This window comes from Notamacropus eugenii, chromosome 4, assembly GCF_028372415.1.
Source record: "Notamacropus eugenii isolate mMacEug1 chromosome 4, mMacEug1.pri_v2, whole genome shotgun sequence".
Lineage (NCBI taxonomy): Eukaryota > Metazoa > Chordata > Mammalia > Diprotodontia > Macropodidae > Notamacropus > Notamacropus eugenii.
Window position 1 is genome coordinate 125,614,183 of NC_092875.1, and position 23,504 is coordinate 125,637,686.

The following is a 23,504-nucleotide window of genomic DNA, read 5'->3' on the forward strand; positions in this document are numbered from 1 at the left end:
TTTTCCTTGTTCTTATGCTCATGAAATCGCTCTAGTATTTGTCTCTAACTGAGAAAACTGTGACCTAGGGAGACGAAAGGACTCACTTAAGGCCATATGGGTAAAAAAAGGCAGAGTTAGGACTTGAACCCAGATATTTTCACTACAGATGATGATCAAGATAATAATAAAAGCTGGCATTTGCATAGCATTTTAAGGTTTGCCAAGCACTTTATATGTGTTTGGGTAGATAGGTAGCACAGTAGATAGAGTGCTGAGACTGGGGTCAGGAGGACTCATCTTCCTAGTTCAAATCTGGCTTCAGACACATACTAGCTGTGTGACCCTGGGCAAGTCACTTAACACTGTTTGCCTCAGTTTCCTCATCTGTAAAATGAGCTGGAGAATGAAATGACAAACCACTCCAATATCTTTGCCAAGAAAACCCCAAATGGAGTCATAAAGAGTCAGGCACGACTGAAATAATAACAAGCACATGTTTTTGACTCTTATGACAACTCCGTGGGGTAGGGACTTCTATTATCCACAGATGAAAGAACTGAGGCTGAGAGATTAAATGGTCACACAAATAGTGTCTAAGCCAGAATCTGAACTCTGATCTTCCTGACTCCACAGTTAGCTTCCTACCCGTTATGCTACCTACATGTCTTGTACTGATTAAGCCTTCCGCAAGCCTAAAGAAGATGATCTTATATATCTTTATCTTATCTTATATTCTCATACTTTAATTCAACTACAGAAAAAGGAATTGTTTTTCCCACCTGTGTAACAGTCCATAGAACAGTAAATATTAAAGAATAATATCAGAATAAAGATTTGTCTCTATAATATGAACTCTTTTGAATGAGATTAGAATAATTGCTCTATAATAGTTATTATTAATAATAATAACAATCATAGCTGACATTTAAAGTGCTTAAAAGTTTACAAAGCATTTTCTGTATAATATCCTATTTGACTTCACAACAAAATATGTTATCTCTATTTTACTGATGATATAACAAAGATTTAGAGAAATTAAATGTCCACTATTAGAGGCAGGATTTGAACACACATCCTTCTTACTTACTGTCCAGTGCTTTAAATACCCCACTGTGTCACAGACTCAGGCAGTCATTAGGTAGTGGTAAGAGTCCTGAATTTAGAGCCTATGTATGACCTACTCTTTCCATATGCCGCATCTGCCTCCCTCAGAGTTAATTTATTTTGGTTTGACTGGAACATAGCATATGTGAAAGGGTGTAGCATGAAATAAAGCTTCGAAATCGAAGTTGGAGCCAGCTTGTGGAGGGTCTTGTAAGAAGAATAACCCTTTGGATTGATATTGGCAGAGCCTTGAATGGTTTGCTCTTCGCCTCAGAGGGCTAATGTGATTTTACTTTAGGGTAATCTCCTGGAATGAAGCTTTGCATGCCCATTAGAACAGTTGATGTCTGTGATGTATGACCTGTGTTTGTGGCCAAGCGGGCTCACCAGCACCAGGAGAGTGAGGACATTGATTCCTGCTCAAGCGGTCATGTGGAATCAATTTAGCAGCCCAATGCTCAGGAGTGGCTGGAACATCATAGAATCCCTGAGATTTCTGTAATGATAATGAAAACTAATTAATATAATATAATACAATTATATACCATATAATACCAAGATTTCTTAATAATGAATCACAGTTATTTGACTTAATAAATGCTTGTAATAATTAATATTGAGGAATTAAGAATATTATAGTAATATATATGTAATATGATCATATATAATTTATTATCATTATTATTAAGCTTTAAGTTTTGGAAAGTGTATTACATATGGTAACTCATTTGATCCTCAGGACACTCCTGTGAGAGAGGTGATATTGTTATGCTTATTTTACAGCTGGGAAACTGAGTTTGACAGAGACTAAGTGACTAGTCCAGGGTCACATAGTAAATATCTGGGGCAGAATTCAAACTCAGGTCTTTCTGACTTTAAGTTCAGTCTTTTGGCCACTTTATGACTTGGTTTCTTTAAAGGCATCATAGTATAATGGAATAAGCATTTGAGTAGGGGTCAACTATCTATATGACCATATATGACCTACATTACCTTAAAAAATTCAACTTCCTTCCCTTAGCCTCAGTTTTCTCAGCTAGCAAATGGATATGGTAATGATGCATGCCTTATTTATATCATAGGGATCATAATTCTGGAGCTGGGATAAGGCCTTCTAGTCTTATTTCTTCATTTTATAGAGAAGGAAACTGAGACCCATATGGGTTTAAGTTCACATAGATAGTACATGTCAGAAGTAGGCTTTGCACCCAGGTCTTTTGAATTTAGAGTTTCTTTCCAGAAAGACAATGGTAGCTTACTCCTATAAATACTTCTACTTGAACCATTTGTTGGGAATTATCTCCTGGAATCGAAGGCAGCATACTGTACTTAGGCTTATCACTATAGAGATGGAAGGAAATCTTAAGATCTTAGAGATCTCATTTTACAGATGAGAAAGAGACTATTGTAAGAATGATTTCAGGAACTGATGGTGTGGATGCATTCCAGAAATTCCTGTTACTGGGGTGTCTGAGGCTGATAGATCTCTTAAATTTGGAAGACCCAACTCTACAGTAGGACTAAAGCTGATTGCATATCCTCACTTAGTCTAGCATCAATATGGTAAAGCCCCAGGTGCCAGGGGTTGCCACCAGACTGCCTGAGCAAGGATGAACTGGTCTCTGAGGGAACTGGAGCAAGTCAAAGCTCCCATGCCAATCATGAATACTCTTCTAACCCAATTGAGACAGGGAAACAGTCTTTTTTGAAGAGAATGTATGTAAAGAGTTTGGCAAAATATGACTGATTTGTGTGTGTTTGTCATTTGTTGCTGAAGAAGACCATGCCATCAGAGAAATAATGACATGACTTGCACTTGACTTTGATTTGAGTGAGACAGGGCTGTGCAGGTCACCAGCCTCACTTCTCTTTCAGAGTCATCTGAATCTAGCGACCAGATATTCATCAGGATGACTGGAGATGACCCAGGATAAGGCAATTGGGGTTAAGTGATTTGCCCAAGGTCACACAGCTAGTGAGTGTCAAATGTCTGAGGTGAGATTTGAACTCAGGTCCTCTTGATTCTTGCACTGGTGCTCTATCCACTGCACCACCTAGCTGCCTCTATGACTGATTCAGTACTTCAGTGAGAGGAGGTTTCCTTGCTAAAGCACATTACAGAATTTTTATAGTTTAGTAGATGATCTTCAAAAGCTCTGGCCAAAACAAAAACAACAAACATTACCCTTTAGCAAACCTAATAAAAGACCTCTATTTAGTGTAGCTAAGTTGGTCCTCAGATGCTAAATAATAATAATTAATAATAACAATAATGATGATGAAGACAGTTATATTGGTCAATTTTATTCAGTAACTATTGTGTTCCAGAGGGCAGCTAGGTGGTGCAGTGGAGAAAGTTCAGAGACTAAAGTCAAAGAAGCCTCATTTTCCTGAGTTCAAATCCAGTATCAGGTACTTAATATCTGTGTGACCCTGGGAAAGTCACTTAACCCTGTTTACCTTAGTTTCCTTATCTGTAAAATGACCTGCAGAAAGAAATAGTAAACCATTCCAGTATCTTTACCAAGAAAACCCCAAATGGGGTCACAAAGAGTTGGACATAACTGAACAACACCAAAATTGTGTTCCAGGCTTTGTGCTAAGCACTGGAGATACAAAGAAAGGTAAAAGATAGTGCCTGCCTTCAAGAAGCTCCCATTTAAGGGATTTCTAGCCCTTATGTACTAACAAGCTACATATAGGCTAAGTTGGAAGTCATCAAAAGAGGAAAGAATTAGAATGGAGGAGGATTGGGAAAAGCTTATACTAGAAGATGGGATTTAGTTGGCACTTGAAAGATGTGCTTTAAAGTTTACAAAACACTTTGCATATATTATGCACTTATAAAGTTTGCAAAGCACTTTGCATATAGTATGCATATATAAAGATTGAAAGGCACTTTGCATATGTTATGTCATTTGAGTTTTGCAACTGTCCTGTGAGATCTGGTGCCATGATTATCCCCATTTTATATTTGGGGAAACTGACACACAGAGAAATATAATGTTTTGTCCAGGGTCACATAGCTAGTAAGTGTCTGAAGCAGGATGAGAACTCAGCTCTTTTTGACTTTAAGTCCAGTTCTCTATCCACTAGGTCACCTCATTGCTTCAGATGAATTATCTATTGGGCTTCTAGTCAAAGACTTTTCAGCTCACAAAGAGCTACTGCAACTTGTGCTCTGCTGGCATCACCTTTGAGAACACAGGGTCATCTTCATGGCTCACTAAGGCATGATTCTTAGTGGGGGGCAAGAAGGCTTAAAGCACTCACATGAAAACAAGGTGGTCTGATGATGGTAGTTGTAAAATCGTAGAGTTGGATAGTTTCCACCAAATGTGCTGGGTAAATTTCCATGATGCCAGGCCACTGGGCATTGTTCCAGGGGGAGTGGCAGTCCTCCCTCCTGCTGCTTTTCTCTCTCTCCCACTTACTCTACAAATGCATGATTGCCTTCTTGGCTCTTCCAAAGCTATATGTCCCTGTCTCACTCCTTTCTGATTCCCAGGCACTAGGTTTGCCTTAATCAGGGATAACCTTGTTTCGGTTCATTAGATGGTTCAGCCATGAAAGACTGGGTCAGAGACAAGCCTGACCATTGTACCTGTTACCCAGAGAACAGTTTGAAGTTCAGTGGCTCCAGATGCTAACTTGGTGTATCATTTAACTTGTTCAAATTTTCCTATTTTAGGATAGAGGCCTGGCATGGCACCCATAAGTGAGGGTATGTGTGTTTTCAAGACTCAGCTCCAGGCCTTTCCTGGTCTACCTTCCCAACTCCCCTGCCCTCCTCTCCAATACGACTTTCCTTTTACTCTCATTTTGTATGGAACTACTTATTTAATTTTTGTCTCCCCATTGGAATGTACCCTCCTTGAGGAGTGGGTACAGTCAGCTGGGTGGTATGTTAGACAGAGTGGTGTCAGGTAGATCAGAATTCCAATCCTGCCACAGACTCTCCTAAGTGGAGTGACCCTGAGCAAGTCACTTCACTTTTGTTTGTTTCAGTTTCTTTCTCTATAAAAATGGGGATAATAATAGCACCTGTCTCAGAGGGGTGTTGTCAGGATCAAATTAATTAACATATATAAAGTGTATTGGGGGCATCTAGGTGATGCAGTAGATAGAGTACTGGGCTTGGAGTCAGGAAGACCTGAGTTCAAATTTGGCCTTGGATACTTACTAGCTGTGCGACCTTGGGCAAGTCACTTAACCCCAATTTGCATCCATTTCCTCACCTGTAAAATGGGGATGTACTGGAGAAAGAAATGGCAAACTACTCCAGAATCTTTGCCAAGAAGACCCCATGGAAAAGTCCATGGGGTCATGAAGAGTAGAACACAACTCAATGACCGAACAACAAAATAAAGTGTATTGCACCCTTACAGCAACATATAAATGTTATAATTATAACAATAATTATTGTTTTAATTACAGAGACTTGAGGGCAGGGATTTTTTTTGGTAGGGAGGGAGTGGAGTGATGGTAGGAATGCCTTTGTATCCTAGCACTTAGTGCATTCAAACTGGCCCATGATAAAGGTATAGAGCATATTTGCTTACTGACTGTCTGATTGTATGTTCATGTATGTATGTTTGTATTGTATGTATGTATATGTGTATGTATGTACATGTGTATGTATTATATGTACGTTTGAAAATAATTCAAGGATTTATATTTATTATTGGGGTGGGAACACCTTTTCAGCAGCACAGATTCCAATCTCTAACTTTTTTATGAATTTCTGTGAACAGAAAGAGGATCACTCTGCAGGCAATGTGGTGATAAACCCCTCTGAACTTAGCTAGTCTATCACTGTGAAAGTATGATAAAAATTTTTTCTGAACCTATGCATACACATATAAATGTATTTCCTCTACCTCTGTATTTTATGTGAGTATGCATGTAATATACATACCGCTCTATTTTATATGTGTGTGCTGCATACACATGCACACATAGCACAAGTAAGACGACAAATGTATATGTGTGTATGTCAAATCTTCAGGTCAAGGAATCTTTTCCTCATCTGTATTCTGCCTTTCCTCACTCCACATAGGGCATATAGTTCCTTGGCCACTCGCATGAAACTCAGGCTTTGGTCAGGCAACCAGGGGAGTGTTTGCTTAGCCCTCCCACAGGATCCTGGGTCTAGGACGTTTATTTGATGTTGTCTTGGCCTGAGGTCCTATTTCTCTGGTTCTCTTTTAGAATATAACAAATATTGAGGAGGCTTTCCAGAGAGGTTGGAACACACTTTGACTAAGAATGGTGGTGGTGGTGGTGGTGGTGTGTGTATGTGTGTGTGTGAGTGTGTGTGTGTATGTATGTATGTATGTGTGTGTGTTTTTCCTTCTCTTGACATATACTATGAAAATACTCATGCCCAGGGATATTTTAGATTGTAATCTATAGAGATGTACACATTTAGACTGAGAAAGGATCTGAACCTTGGGACCCTGAATTTTAAAAAAGTTCTCCTCTCACTTGCCACAATAATTGGAAAAATATATATACATACATATAAACATGTATATGTGTATATATGTATATGGTTATATATGCAAATATATGTATATGCACATTTCTGTATATAAGTATTGTGTGGATACATAAATATATACCTACATACATACACATAGTAGATGTATTCTGAGTGTATGAAATTGGGATCTAGAGGGTGATCGTTCAAAGTCAACATCCTGTGGAGTTTGGATCTGCTTTGTAATGAGTAGGATGGGAGATAAATAGCAAGTAACCGAGGCTTATCCAATGTGCATTGTGAACCCAGAATTTTTTTCTGCTTTTTCAGGAGATCAATATTCATGAGTTGGTTCGTAATTAATTTTAAGTGGCTACTATACGCCCATTCAGGGGTGATGGAGTAGTCTATATCGAGTGTTGTAATTTAAATCAAATGTTTAAAATCTAATTTGCAGTTTCATGTGCAATCATCTTTTTATTGTACTGTATCATGAAAATGCTTGCTTTTTTCCCTGAATTGAAAATAAAATAAAGTAAATAAGAGAAAAAATAAATTGAATCTCTAAAATGATGACTTTTCTAGTGCCTACTTATGAACATATGAACTTTGTTCTCTTTAGTAGAAGACTCAGATGACAACTATATTTTAACTATGGGGATAGTTTGTAGATATTATGGAAGTATCTAGATGCCTGGGAAGATGCCTGGGTATCCTTGGAAATCTTGATGAGGGAAAGGAAAATCAGGTTTATATGTAGAAGATAAGTAACATCAGAAAAATTAAAACAGGCACTGGAATAGATAAACTGGTATATATTTTAGAACTGAATGGTTTTAAAATTTAAAAAAATATTAGGGAGACTTTCATCATCTATAAATTATAAACTCTGGTCATCTGTGCCTATAAGGAAGGGAAAAGATACAAGCAGCACTTACCAGTTTTGTGAACTTGGGCAAATCAGTTGAACTTTCTGACTCCCAATCTTCTCATCTGTAAAATGGAAACAAAGAGGAGAAGATCTGAACAACTACATAAAAGAACTTAAGCTTATGCCACCTCTAAGTTCAGGATGGTCTTTTGTCATGCTGCTGCCAAGCTCAAAAAGTTGAAGTGAATGTGTGATGCCAATCTCATTAATTGTATCCTCTTTTCAAGGTCTCCCATAATCTTGTTCCATGCTAATTCTATATCTATTTTCTACTACTTGATATGTGCCCTTCATTCAGGATGTCCTTTAATCCAACATAGATATAATATATGCATTATGTATATACACATATGTATGTGCATATGTATATGTATATTTGTATACATGCACACATACATATATGTACATTTGGTGAGGGAACTGGGATTAAGTGACTTGTCCAGGGTAACACAGCCAGTTAGTGTCAAGTGTCTGAGGCCAAATTTGAACTCAGGTCCTCCTGACTCCAGGGCCCTTAGTTTATCAATTGTACCCCCAAGCTGCCCTCCAACATGTATTTCTTAGGTACATCCTACATGTAAGGCATTGTGCTGAGCATTAGGGTTCCGAAAACAAAACCCCTCAAAATATAGTTCCTGCTTTACATTTTACTGAGAGGTAAGACATGTAAATGGATAAGCAAATATAAGATACCTTAAGGAGGGAGGAAGCACTGATGATGATGGGGTTCCAGTAAGGCTTCCTGTAGAAGGTGGTACCTGAGATAAGCCTTAAAAAAAGCTGAGGATCCTGAAAAGTAGAATTCAAGAGGTAGTACATTCCAGGAGGAGGGCCCACAGTTGAGAGATGACAAGTTGAGGTGAGAAACGTCAAGTAAACCAATTTGACTTGAATGTGCTTCTGGGATTCTGTGAAGACAAATAATGTGAAATAATTTTGTCAAGGTAGGCTGGAACTGGATTGTTGATGCACTGAGAGGAGCTTATATTTTATCCCTAAGGGTAGTAGGGAGTCACCAAAGCTTCTTGAAGAGGAGAGTAACCTCTATTTTAGAAAGGTTAAACCTATATTTTAGCAAGATTGTTTTGACAGCTCTGTGGAGAAAGAATTGGAGAGGTGAGTGACTGTAGGTAGGGATTCTAATTAGGAGGGTGATGAGATGATCTAAGGTAAGAAGTGATAAGATCTAAACTAAAAAAAAACGCTATATGAGTAGAGAAAAGGCATATTGTAAAAGTAGAATTGATAAGACTTGGCAACTGATTAGATATTATATTTAGATTTTAGATTAATTTTTTAATGACTAGGTAATGAATAGGAACTAGGTAATGAATAGGACCTTGCCACATAGCCCCAGTATGCAAAACACTTGTTGGAAAATACAGGTACAGAAATTTTTTATAATGAAAAGAGACAAAAAAATTAAGTTCTGCAAACATTTAATAAATACCTACCGTATACAAGGGGCAACTACGTGGTGCAGTAGATAGAGTACCAGAACTGGAGTCAGGAAAACCAGAGTCCAAATCCATCTTCAGACACTTACTGGTTGTGTGACCCTGGACAAGTCACTTAATCCTGTTTGCCTCAGTTTCCAAATCTGTAAAATGAGCTGGAGAAGGAAATGGGAGAACACTCCAGTATCTTTGCCAAGAAAACCCTACATGAGGTCACAGAGAATCAGACATGATTGAAACAACTAAGCTACAACAACACCAATTTCAGCAACGTCATCCAAAGTACTCTGTCCAGAGTTGTGGCTACAATAACAGATATGACGCAGACCTCACTCTCAAGGTGCTTATATTCTAATAGATAAAAATAAACTGGACTCCAAAATAGTCACTACATGAAAGCTTCCACAAAAATATGTTATGGAAATGAATCTGGAATTCATTTGCAATGCTTGCAAATTGATGTTAAATTGGGGGGGGGGGGTATTGTGTTGCTGGGGGATGTAAGAGATGACACATTGCATCTTCATGTCTGTTTTTCCTTTGGGGCCAGAATGTGTTATATATAAGCCTCTTGTATTTTCCTCATTAGATATGGATTACAGCCATCAAGCAAGGGGTGAAAGCTGGGACATTCTTCTGGTCTGTGTAAGTGACCTTTATTTTGTGGCTCACTGTAGAATTAAATTCTGAATTCAGTTTCTTAAAGCTAAGATTTATGAAGCCCATTATGGTATACAAAGTACTTTACCTATATTAACTTGCTGGATTCTCATAACCACTGCGATTCAATTCTGCACTGTGGTGTTCATTTTGGATAATATAAAATGCATCACCAACATTTCATTTATGGGTTTCCAATGAACCACCATAGACTTATTTAGGAGTTTCCTTCATTTATTCATTTCATTCATTCTTTAAAGGTAAAGTAAGTTACAAGCAAGGAGAAATCTTTCTTCTTCCCATACATCCTTTTCAAAGCTTTTTTCTTTTCACTACTTAACAGAGTTTTACTAATTTCCCACCTAGGGAATGTATATTTCTCTTCCTCTCTATTTTTTACTGTGGTTTGCATTATCATTTTCTATAAATATATTACAACATGCTTTATTTATTTTGGTCTGTGACTTCAAAACGTTTGTGTGGTCTTGAGCTGCTGGGAATTTGATGTAGTGGTCTGGTGGTGGGGAAGGCAAGACAGGAGACCAGGAAGACCTCTTTCCCAACCCCATTTTGTCCACTGCACTCAGCGTGGGTTTCCTTAATGAGAAAATGGAGCTAAGTCCCTTCCCCACAGAGGTGTTGGGGGAGGATTAGTAGTTAATGTTTATGAAACGATGCTAAGATGAAACATACCTAATAAAAGTGTCAACATGTTGATTTTTTTAAAAGCCTCCTCAGTAAGAAAAGGAATCTGTTTCAGCTTTCATTGGGATTTTGTTCCCACTGAGATGTTCTTTCCATTTTTTTTTTATAAACCACCTTTGCCGTTTATGCCTTAACAAAAATCTGCCTATTTTGGAATAGCAGTGTGCTGAAAGCAATCACAAATTCAAGTTAATCCAGAGTGGCACCATCTATATTCTCTAACTGCAGGAATAAAAGTTGCTTTTTAAGTTTAAAAGAGTTAAATTGAAGTTTGGTTTGGTGATGTGAATCTAAGACAGAAGTTCCCTTTAAAAGTTTTGGGGTTTATTTTTCCCCTAAAGTGTTCCTGAGTTGAGGACTGAGTATGGGCGGATTGGATGTGACACTGTTTAACTTACCTGGCGTGTTGCTCTACTAATTTAATCTTGTGAACTATATATTTTTTTAACCCTTGGCTGTAATGGATCCTTATAGAAGCCCCTTCTTCCTTTACTCTGTGCATTTGCCTGGCAAAGTGGAACGATGCCAGAAACATAATTAATACCCAGAGTCTCCCCCCCCCCCCAAATATGCAAGAGTGAGTTGAAAAGGCACAGTGTTTGGATTTTGAATCTCGATGTTCTCCACCCCCTTCTGGCACCTTTCAAGAAGGTAGTTGTGCTCCAAAGATGCCTAGGATTTTGTCTCTTTTATTTTCCATGTTTTCCTTTCCATTCTATATGTGGGAATTCTTAGAAATTTTTTCTAAATCAAATTACAGTCCAGTTTAGGGATGGTGTTCTCCTAAGTAAAAATAAAAATTCAACAAACATAGATAGAAGGCTGGACTTCGGTCAGGAAACCTGGGTTCAAATCCTACCTCAGAGACTTTTATTAACTGTATGGAAGGAATCTCACTATCTAGACTGACCCTTACCTCTAGGTGCTACTGAAACATATTTCAAGAGTTTTCTATAGGGAAAAAGGCAACTTCTTTTCCTCTGTGACTTATTTTACTCTCTTACGTTAGGGAGTTCTGTCTTCTGTTCATTCACTCATTTACTCACTCACTCACTCACTCATTCATTCATCAAGTTTAATTACGAGGCTGAGAAATTAGTTGTCCCTTTAGTACAATTATAACACAGGTGATCATGACTTTCCATATGAAGATGTCATAAGTTATTTAATCGACCTCATCATCCTACCTCTCAAGTACATTTGTTATCATTAGTTGTATCTCACAAGTTCCCAGAAAGAGTAGCCAGTGAAAGTATTATTATGTTATTAAACAGTAGTTAGGGCAGCTAGGTGGTACAGTGGATAGAGCACTGGGCCTAAAGTCAGGAAGACCCATCTTTGGAGTTCAAATCCAGTTTTAGACACTTATAGGCTATGTGACCCTGAGCAAGTCACTTAACTCTGTTTGCCTCAGTTTCCTTATGTGTAAAATGAGATGGAGAAGGAAATGGCAAGCCACTCCAGTATCTTTGCCAAGAAAGCCCCAAATGGGGTTATGAAGTTCAGATATGACTGAAATGATTGAACAATAACAATAAACATTAGCTAAGTGCCATAATGGACAGAGTGCTGAACTTGGAGTAAGGAAGACTTGAGTATGAATCTTGCCTCAGAATCTTACTAGCTGTGTGATCCTGAGCAAGTCAATTAACCTCTCTCAGTCTCAGTTTCCTCATCTAAAAAAAAGAGGAGGATAAGAATAACACTTGTCTCACAGGGTTGTTGTGAAGATAAATAAAATCATATTTTAAAGTTACATTATAAATATTATTAATCATGTTAAATTTTATTAAAATTATTATTCATAACACAGATAAGGAAACTGGGGTTCAGTAAGGTGAAGTAGTTTTTCAAGATCAGAAAGCTATTAAATGGCAGTCAGGATTTCTGTTCATATTCTTTTAACTCCAAACCTAGTGTTTTCCTTTTATTAAAATCATCCTTCTCGGCAGTAATCAAAATCATGGAACTTTGGAACTGGGAAAGGCTGTAGAGAACATTTAGGTCAGCTTTTGCCTTTTAACAAATGAGAAACTGATACCGAGTCATTATGTCACTTGGCCAGGGTCATACAGCTAATGCAATCTAGACAAGGTTCTGTCTCTGAAGGCCCCACCTCCTCTCCTACTCAGAGTCCAGGGTATTACACAACAGTTTAGGTGGAAGGCAAGAGATGTGAAGTGGGTTCCCTCAAAGACAGACTCATTGGAATGGACTCCATTTTGTCCATCACAAGTATCATCCCCCATTCTATCCCTAAAGTCCCAAAGTACCCTATTGGCTCAGGAGACACTTTTCAGAGTTCGTTCGGTCGTTTATTGGCTAGATGGGGTCAGCAAAGCCCATATCAAAGTTTATGTATGCAGAAAGTGAAGGGAAATTTTTCTCAAGGCCATGATTGGAATTTCATCTTTCTTTTCAGACTGATCTCACGTTACTCCCTGTCATGTGCTCTACATGCTCACCAAACTGGCCCAATAGCTGTACTCTACATATGTCATTCCATCTCCTAACTCCCTGCCCTTCCCCAGACTGTCCCCACTCCCATACCTGAAATGCTTTTCTTTCTCACCTCTGGTAATTCCCACCTTCTTTAAGGGCTCAGCTCAAGTGCCATCTTTTAAGTGAACACTTTCTGAATCCCCCTCCCCCCCACCCCAGTTAGTACTCTGTTCTCTATGAAATTGCTTTGAAAGCATTTTAGATACATTTAGTAATAACTAATTTGTGTACATGTAATTTCCTCCTCCTATATGCTCCTTCAGGGCAAGGATGCTTCTGTTTTTGTCTTTGTAACTCTGGTGTCGAGCACATTATAGGTGCTTTATCAATGTGTGTTGAATGAATGTTAAATAAACTTGGAAATGGAATGTGGGTTTTTGGCTAAATCCTCAGTTTAAGAATCAAGTGCTCTCTGAAACTGCCATGTGCCACCTATCATCAGCCTTTTTATAAACCATCCTTGGTTATGAATTCCTGTCCCTCATTTGGAAATAGCAGTATCTCTTGTTCCAGAAAGGGCTCTTATTTATCATAATCTTATTTACCATAAATAAGCAGAACTTATTTCTATAAGCACAATCGCCTGTAGGCGGCTTAGCAGCACAGTCCGTTGAAAAGGGAGGGGAAGAAATTTAGTGAGTAAGATGTAGTCAACACCATCATTTCTTGGATTCTCAAATTGTTCTTGGTCTCCTTAAGAGTAACTGTCCAATTTAGCTTAATGATACCTTGAGCTGGCATAGCATTTTATACTTTTCTAAGCTCTGCTGCGTCTGCAATTTCATTTGATCTTCCAAGGGCCTGACCATCAGCCAAAGAGAAAGCATCAGCGCCCTTTCTCAGGGAAGAGGTTCAGGTGCTGGTATGGGTAGAGTGGCCAAAAACTAACTCAGGAAAGTTTTTCCCTTGAAAACAAAAGGACCATTTAAATCAGAGAGAATGCAGAAGTTCTACTTAACATAGCATCTTGTGCATAATAGGTGTTGAATGTTTTGTTTTATAGAATAGAGTGTTTCATAAAAGCTGTAGGCTATCTGCCTCTTTATTCTGCTTGCAGGTGGGGGAGGGCATGATTGTCCCTAGAATGATCTAAATTAGATGGGAGAAGGAAAGGAAGCAGTATTATCGCTTGTAACTTATGAACCAGAATGTTTCTTGAGCATGGAACTAGTTACCATTTGTTCAGGTATGTGGTGTATGGAAAGAGGATTATCTCTGGAATTATAGGATGTAGGTTCAAATTCCATCTCTAAACACTATCTGGGTCATTTTAGTCAAGTCACTTAACCTCTCTGGGCCTCAGTTTCTTTAACTGTAAAATGACAGAGGTTACATTAATTAGCCCATGGGGTCCCTTGTAGCTATGGATCCTACTATAGTTCTCTTTACCTAGGATCTCTACAAAGATAGTTGACACTCATATATTTGTGAGTAATTCACAGGATTTTTGTTTCTTTTGAAGGGAGAAGTATTTGTTCTGCCCATAAGTACTGACCTTTTACTCTTGTGTGTAGTACTTGGACAAACAGACCACATGCATTTATTGAGAGGCGATGTAATGTAAAGAACATTAGTCTTGGTGGAAGGAGACCCGAGTTGAGTCTGTGCCCTGGCTCTGATTCTTGTTAGCTATGTTAACCATGGCAAACCACTGGGCTGAAGTCTGCTCATTTGTAATATAACCCTGGCACTATTCACTCACATGGTTGATGGGAAAAAAAAATGCTTTGTAAGCTTTTAAGGACCATATAAATGTGAGTGGTTGTATACATTAGCTAGTCTTTCTTCACAGCTCACAAGAATGAGTCATGTGTCTCCACATTAAGGTCCTTTGGCCCATCGAGATAGATCCTTGCCATCATTAAAATGACAAAATCTTGATTTCTTTAACATCTGGGACTTCATTACTGTGGACTCTAAGTTCTTTCATTAAACTGGATACGATACTGTAATACATGTCTGGTCAACACCATTATTTCTTGGATTCTATATATTATTACCTGGTTTCTCCCTAATAGCAATGCAGTATAATTTGATTTAATTATTCTTTGCCCTTGTAGAGTGATTTATATATGTTCTAAAGTCCTATCACATCTGTGATCCTATTTGATTCTCAAAAACCCTGCAATTCCATGAGGTTAGCATAGTGCCTGGCATATAGTAGACTCCTTATAAGTACTTATTGTTGACTGACCATTGGCTACATAAGGTAGGTATCTCAACCTCATTTTACAGACAGTACAGTGTACTATTTTTTTTTCTACTGGACTTGTGATATCACAAGTATAGGTGATGAGCTTCCCCAACCATTGTAGATGAATACTTTTTCTTCTCCTTCTGTTCTTGGAGAATTAATTGCTTGTAGGCACTGGAAATTTGGTGACTTGCTCAGGGTCTTACAGTTAAGTATCAGAGGTATCAGAGGAAGAAGTTGAAGTAAAGTCTTTCTGCCTCCAAGACTGTTTATCTATCCACTACATCACATTGCCTCAGTCTAGCACGATTCTTGCCTTTTAAATAAGTTTTGTTTTTTGTGGCTGGCTTGTGTCTGTCATTTCCCCTCATGGCAGCATATATACAGAGTGTGCCAAAAGGCTTAGTGCATATAATAAGACTTCAGGAGGCTTAAACTGCCTTAAGATTTTTGGGACAGCATCATCCATTACATATTTAATTTTCTTTTCAGCTCTAGTCTTTTCATCAAGAATGCTTGAAAGTCCTCTATTTCATTGAAAGACCACTTTTTTCCCCTGAAGTAGTATACTCAGTTTTGCTGGGTATGTGATTCATGGTTTTAGTCCTAGTTCCTTTGACTTCTGGAGTATCATATTCCATGCCCTTCGATTCCTCAATGTAGGGGCTGCTAGATCTTGTGTTATCCTGATTGTATTTCCACAATACTCAAATTGTTTCTTTCTAGCTGCTTGCAATATTTTCTCCTTGACCTGGTGACTCTGAAATTTGGCTACAATGTTCCTACGAGTTTCTCTTTTTGAATTTCTTTCAGGGGGTGATTGGTGGATTCTTTCAATGTTTATTTTGCCCTCTGGTTCTAGAATATCAGGGCAATTTTCCTTGATCATTTCATGGAAGATGATGTCTAGGCTTTTTTTTGGTCGTGGCTTTCAGGTAGTCCCATAATTTTTAGATTGTATTTCCTGGATCTATTTTCCAAGTCAGTTGTTTTTCCAATGAGATATTTCACATTATCTTCCATCCTCCATCTGTTCCATTCTAATTTTGAAAGAACTATTTTCTTCAGTGAGCTTTTGAACCTCCTTTTCCATTTGGCTAATTCTGCTTTTTAAAGCATTCTTCTTCTCATTGGCTTTTTGAACTTCTTTTGCCAATTGAGTTAGCCTATTATCAAAGGTGTTATTTTCTTCAGCATTTTTTTGGGTCTCTTTTAGCAAGGTGTTGACCTGCTTTTCATGCTTTTCTTGCATCTCTCTCATTTCTTTTCCAATTTTTTCCTCCACCTCTCTTACTTGATTTTCAAAATCCTTTTTGAGGTCTTCCATGGCCTGAGACCACTGAATATTTATTTTGGATGTTTGGGATACAGAAGCCTTGATTTCTATGTCTTTCCCTGATGGTAAGCATTGTTCTTCCTCATTTGAAAGGATGGGAGAAGATATCTGTTCACCAAGAAAGTAACCTTCTATAGTCTTATTTTTCCCCCTTTTTTGAGCATTTTCCCAACCAGTTACTTGACTTTTGGGTCCTTTGTCAATAGTAGGGTATGCTCTGGGGATCTGTAAGATCTCAGTTCCTCCAAGGTGGCACAGTCAAGCGTGTACACTGGTCTGGGAGCAACCAGAAACTTTTGTGCCCAGAATCTGTGAGTAATAGAGTACCTTCTCCACAACCACCTGGCCTCCAGTTCCACCAAGCCAGCACTGGGGGCTGAGATTCAGATAAACTGCTCAATTGCCCCAGGGGCTTTTGATAGGGGCAGGGTGGCCACCCAGGGCTGAGGTATAGATCAGCTGCTCAGTGCCTGCAGGGGTTTTAAGATCCAGCAATGGATGTGGGCTGCTGTGAGAGCTGCTGCTGCCTGATGCAGCCTCTACCACCACCTCCTGAGGCCAGAGCTATGGGAAGACCCTGCTCCCTTTTTGGGCAGCTGAAAAAACCCTCTCACTGACCTTTGGCACCTGTAGGTTGAGGGATCTGCAAACCACTGTTAAGGCCTGCTTTGCTCCTCCTCTGGGCGCCAGACTCTGCTCCTCATCCAGTGCGACAGACCTTTCCTGTTGGCCTTTCAGGTCACCCTGGGCTGGAAATCTCCTCCACTACATTGTTCTGTGGCTTCTGCTGCTCTACAATTTGTTGAGAGTCTTTCTTCACAGGTATTTTATGGGCTGTGGGGGAAGAGTTAGTGTATGTGCGTCTTTCTACTCTACCATCTTGGCTCCGCCCCCATTACATATTTAATATTTTGAATATGTTCATTTATGCCTCCTTAGGCATACCATCTGAACTTTCTTCGTTAAGTTTCAGATTTCTGTCTCTGAACCTTAACTAGAGGAGATGTATTTGTTCTTTAGCAGTGTGGGATGAGTGCTGAATCTGGGGTCATAGGACATGAATTTGAATCTTGACTCTTCTATGTCACTTGAGAAAGTCACTTAATATCTTTTTTGGCTTCAGTTTCCTTTTTCATCCCATGAGGGGACAAGGTAAGGTGAACATGAAGATCTGTTCTTGCTCAACATCTATGATCCTTTTACCTTATCCCCAACTTCTAAAGTTTTATCTGGTTCTTTTATCTCACTATTTCTTTTATCTTTTGCCATCCCACCATATGGATTTTCTACCCTTCTCCCATACTTGCAAATTCAGCATCAATACTGTACTGCATTAAGGGGAGATAAAACTAGCATATCAAAGTATGCTTCTCCTGTTTGGAAAAACAAAACTCTTTACGGCTATGTTGTTTTTGTTGGGCATTTGATTTTAGTTTCTAATGGTCAAGGATCATATTTGGGGCATACATGGGTATCTCACACATTGTCTAAAATGTGAGAATCATATAATTTTAGAGTTTGAAGAGACTTTAGATAATATCCTGGCATATATAAGTCCAATTCCCTTATTTAGCAATTAAAGGCTCTGAAAAGTAAAATGACTTGTCTGAAGTCATAAGGCTGGTCAGTCACAAAGCTAGGCATGGGAACTCAAGTTTTCTGTCTCTTTCTCCTGTGCTATTTTCTCCACACTCTTATGTTCTATCCTATAAGTTGGATTTTGGAGTTGCTTTGTTTGCAATAAGATTCTAATTCTGTCATAAATGTAGCCTTCTGGGTACATATACTAGCAATATCCTTTTGCTAGATCTGAAAATAGGATCTCATAAGAGTTACTAAATGAATTTAATCTATATGTTTTATGTAATTCCTTTTAACTTGTCAGAATTCATAGAATCAAGTGAGTTAACTTCTGCCATCATTTGTATATTTCATATTGATTTCACTAAACTTAGTAAGTTTTAAAATTACAATGGAGGCAGATTAAAGGCTTTATAACCTTTGCCTTTCTAAGTCAGAAAGCAATTCAAAATATGTAATATTCATGTTTAGATAGAGTAAATTTCTTATGTTATGGAATTAATTAGCTTAAAGACTAATCATCATTTTACTATCTCAGTCTCTAAGTAAATCTAGCACATGACATAGAAGACCACACTCCAAAGAAGGGAGTCAGAGTGTACTTGAACTTGGAGTTAAGTAATGTGCCCACATATGTGCCAGTGAAGGTAACAACCAGAAGGAGTTCAAGGAATTAAGTAACTGAAATTCAAGTTTCAAGGGACTTTAGAGATCATTCCGTTCAACACTCTCACTTAACAGATAAAAAAATTGAAACCTAAAAGGGTAAAAACCAATTTGACTGTGGTTTCTTTTTTTTCTTTTTTGGAAGCAAATGCAGTTAAACCTCTTTCTTTGTTTCCTTCCTTCCTTCCTTCCTTCCTTCCTTCCTTCCTTCCTTCCTTCCTTCCTTCCTTCCTTCCTTCCTTCCCTCCTTCCTTCCTTCCTTCCTCCTGAACTTTCAGCTCATATGCCTCTAGCACCTCAGCTGCTTCTCCTCTTGGAGGGGAACAATCAGAAAAAAAAATAACATTCTCCAGATCTTAATACATAAAAAGAGAGCCTGGGACCCTTTGTTGTATTTCTTTCTAGAATAAGATGCTGTTGTAACAATGAAATTCAATCCAACCAATTTACTATGCCCATGAACTCATTCACAGCTGTGACTGTCTTTTTTCTTTCTTTGTATTCCCAGGGTTTAGAACAGTGCCTGTAGGCACTTAAGTAGGCACTTAAATAGGCACTTAAGTAGGGACTTAAGAAACACTTATTGACTATGTATATAAGCACGAAGGATATATGGACAAAAAAAGGACCATTTCTTGCCCTTCAGTTATTTATATTCTCCTACAGGCTCTTAAAGATATAGAGACAGCTTGAGCAAGGTAGACAATATGGAGGAAAAATGCATTATTTTCCAAAGTCTTATAATTATAATTAGCTACCTTCCCCATATAGTACATAACATTCCTGAAGGCATCTTCAAAATCTCATTGTCAAACTTTCTCACTTTGGAGATGAGCAAACCAGGACTCAGAAAAGTCAAGTGTTTTGTCCAAAGATACTCACAGATAGTTAACGGCAGATTATCTCCCAGATCTCCTTACTCCCAGCCCACTGCTGTCTCTCCTATCACATATTGCCTCTCTAGACTACATGTTGAAAAAGAAGTTTCCTCAATTTGATCATGAATCACATTTTCCAACCTTGGTGTTCTGTGGCAGAGGTTGAGCAGTGTAGAATGTGGCAAATGGAAAGATGAATTTAAACATTAATATGAAAGAGGATTTTTTACTAAAGTCAAGTGAAAACAGATTGTGACAAATAAGATCAGCTTGGCCTACTGGCAACATAAAAATTCATCATATTTCAAGTTTTTTTCTCCTATAATTTTAAATTAACTATGTATGTTGTGTATGTCTTTGAACCCTAGCGTCATCCCTCATGAGCGAAGAATATTAACGATACTGCAGTGGCTTACCCTTCCAGATAATGAAAGGTAATTTTTGGTTCTTTTATAATTTTCTCTCTTTCTTGTAAATTTCCATTTTAGATTTGAATTACATGGAAAACCAGATGGAACACTAAACCAGGACTCCAGCCAATGTTTGGTATTATTAATGTTGTGTGGCTCTTAGTCTTAACTGTGTCACAGGTTCCTTAAGAGGGATAGAATGGGCTTTGATTATCAAGGAACATTTAATTTCATGGATTAACATCAACTATTTATCCTATTAATTGTAACCCAGCTTAAATAAATCAGGAGCTTTGGGAAATGTACAAGCAGTACCCTAAGGGTTGAGAAAATGTCAAGACTTAATTGTGACTTTATTAAAGAATTCTTATATGATACAGCTTCCACAGTCCATGTGAGTTTCCCTTGGGCCACGTACTCTCTTGGATGTTGCCTGGTGCCCTTCACCACATGTATTCTGATAACTTAATAAAGCTATAGAGTGACTAATTTCTAAATTGTGTTGTGGGGGTGCGGAGGAGTGGAAATTGATGGAACAAAAACTCATGAATTTTCCATAATAGAAACAGTGGTTGGGAGGTTAATTAGCTTCATTTGAGAGGATATTTTGCTGGGTCATGAGAGGACATTTGGTATGTTTGGGGTTGGGAGAGAGATTCTGACACCCAATTTTTCTTGTAGGCCTTCTGTCTATGCCTTCTATTCTGAACAGCCAGATGCAGCTGGACACAAATATGGCCCATTTGGCCCTGAGGTTAGTATATTCATAATTTCTCTGAGTGGAACAGGTGTCACCGGACTACTCCCTGCTCTCCCTTTGTGATACCTGATTCAATACTTAGGCAAAGCAACATGGTAGATTTTTAGGAGTAATGTATCTTTGTTGTTGGTTTATAACTGAAAACATTTTAAAATTAAGATCACTTGGCTTGAATTTTTAAGATGTCTGTCTCTCATAAAGTGGGTTAGGTCAGATTGTGTTAATAAAAAACAGGGCTGAAGATTGGTACTGGAAAAAGTGGAGAATAATCAAGTTCTATACATGGATAATATGTGAATTAAGTATGTGAAAGTTCTGCGAGTTCTTCATCATAGGGGTAGTCCCAGTTCACAGTCTCCCTCCACTTGCAGCTCATCTCAGGGTCACACAGATAGTGTCAGAGGTGGAATCTGAGCCCAAGTCTTCCTGGCTCTGAGCTCCTACTTTATTCAATACACTTTATTGCCTCTGTGCTATCATGTAGGTTTGGAAATGAGTACTTTTAATCCCTGGATTTGGAACATAAAGGAATATGAAGATGAAAAAGACATTTGAAAAATGCTAAGGACTTAAGTCTTCAAATATTGAGTCTGATAATAAATATGTAATAATATTTCACAATTACACAGAGGAATTTGTAATATATTGTATAGAGAGTTGGCCTAAGTGCAAGGAAGACTAGGTTCAAATTCAAATTCAGTCTTTCCTTTATGATCCTGAACAAGTCACTTAATATCTCAGAGACTTAAGTTATCTCTAGGGCTAGAAGTAACAGAAAAGCTGCTTTGCTTGCATTGGCAGAGGGAACTTTCTCACCATAGAGTTTCCCAATCTAGTAAAATCATAGGTTTAGTACCTACCCCCTCAGAATTGAAAAGTATTTTATATGCACAATTTCATTTGATTTTCATGGCAGCCATGTAAAGTAGATAAGGTACATATCAGCCTTGTTTTATGAATGAAGAAATTGAAGTGTGGAAAAGTTGAATGATTTGCTAATGGTCAAATGGCTAGTTTGTGGCAAAGCTGCGATTTCAACCTGATTCTTCTGATGTGAAGTCTAGTGATTCCATTCCACTGTTGCTTTCAATTCAACTCGATAAATATTTGTTAAATGCCTGCTATGTGCAAAGTACTCCCATACTTGTTGAATTGCTAGAAGAAAGTGATTTGGATTGAGGGGTCGAGGGTAGAGAAGGGAGGCATTGATGAAGAATGGTTATAGTTGGGTAACCAAAACTCCTTAATATTCTTAAATTAGACAATTTGAAATTAAAATTAATCTGACAGCTGTGCCATTCACCTTTTATTAGGTACCTAGCAATTTTGATTGTAGACTTTCTCTTTAAAAATGCCTTTCAATGTAATTCCGAATTCTGAGAGTATTTTTCCATGAGAGTTTTTGGATGATACATTAGTGCCAAATGATGCTCTATACTGGCATTTCAGTACAGACATTTTCCAAACTTTCTTGATTTTGCATATTTAATCATTTTGATGTATTTACAGTTTTCTATCTCTCTTTCTCCATTTAGGGTTGTGAGACTTTTTTTTCTGAGAATCTAAAATTTTACTTCCATTGCCAGTCTGTTTGAAAATGTTCGTTGTTGGAAACTGGTAGATTCTCTGATATTCCATGAGAATATCAATATGAATCAGTACGAATAAAACCAAGCGCACATTATTTAGAATAGGCATATACTAGCAGTGCATACTGATGGTAGGGTGCGTGTATTATTGTCCCCATTTTACAGATGTTGAAACCAAATGTCAGAATGATCAATTGAATGGTGCAAGGCTACAAAGTAAGTGCCATCCAAACTTCATGAATGCAGCCGGTCCAGGCTCTTTCCTCAGTAGGTGGCTGCCTCATTCTTATGAAGCGTAGATGACAAATGACTAAGATTGTCATCTGCACACATACAATAGGAGACTGGTTTGACCCCCTAGTATTTAACTGGGTAAGAATAGTTACTGTAGAATTATTAGTTTTAGTTTTATATATTGTATTCTACATTATTAATTAATTATTAAACATATCATATTAATATTTTTATTAGGTCTATACTTTAATTTCACTATAGTTATAGTTCAATAAGTGAAGTAGATAGCAAAGACTTTTATATGAAGCTTACCCATATGAAGTGAGAAACTAAAACAACTCAGCAAAATCTCTCTTCTGTTGAATATATGCTTTGGGCCCAGGATTATGACAAATGAATGTTGTCTTCTCATAATATATTTTTAAAAGTTTTGTGTGGTTCATCTAAGGAACTGATGATCTGAAGGATTTTTATGAGGTAAAGTATGATTTTGTGCTCTAAAATAAAGGAATGGACATGGAGAATGAATTTGAAGTTATGTCTGATTAAAAACACCCTAGGACACAAATTGCTTATTTCCAAAGTTCAGGTTGGCACTTTGTTTGACTACAGGTATCAAAAGATACTTCATTATCCTATCAAACTTCGCATTCCTGCACTAGAGTTTTGCTTCTGGTTTCACAGGGTACTGGTGAATGTTCAGATATGTGCTTGCTTTTGGATTTCTGCGATCTCTCTTTTACCTTCTGTGCTTCCTCAGTGACACTCTTGTAGGTTGCCCTTCCGGGTCGAGAGGCAGAGCTTTGGCTGACTAGTTACTACCTTCCTCAGATGGCCTAGCGTACTTTTGGAAGCAGGGCCAATAGCCCTTCCTTGTCTCCACCCTGAATAACCTTAGGCTACTTCTTCTCAAGTCAGGCTAGAGAATGGCTGGTTAATGAGAACTTAGCTTTCTTCTCCCTCTAACTTTGGAAGGAGGAAACTTATGCAATGTAATCATTGGACGAAAACCTGTTCCAACTAAAAGCTATCC

At 38.0% G+C, this 23,504-nt stretch overlaps 1 protein-coding gene across 9 annotated transcripts in view; it reads left to right on the top strand.

Annotated features, from left to right (window-relative positions):
- Window positions 1-23,504, top strand: part of ENPP2 (ectonucleotide pyrophosphatase/phosphodiesterase 2) — a 177,135-nt gene that overhangs the window by 87,247 nt on the left and 66,384 nt on the right. For all 9 annotated transcript variants that reach the window (XM_072603207.1, XM_072603210.1, XM_072603214.1 and 6 more), the window contains exons 9-11: window positions 9,546-9,601; window positions 19,847-19,912; window positions 20,570-20,642. In XM_072603207.1, coding sequence (XP_072459308.1) covers window positions 9,546-9,601; window positions 19,847-19,912; window positions 20,570-20,642 — 195 coding nt within the window. The remainder of the gene's footprint in view (window positions 1-9,545; window positions 9,602-19,846; window positions 19,913-20,569; window positions 20,643-23,504) is intronic.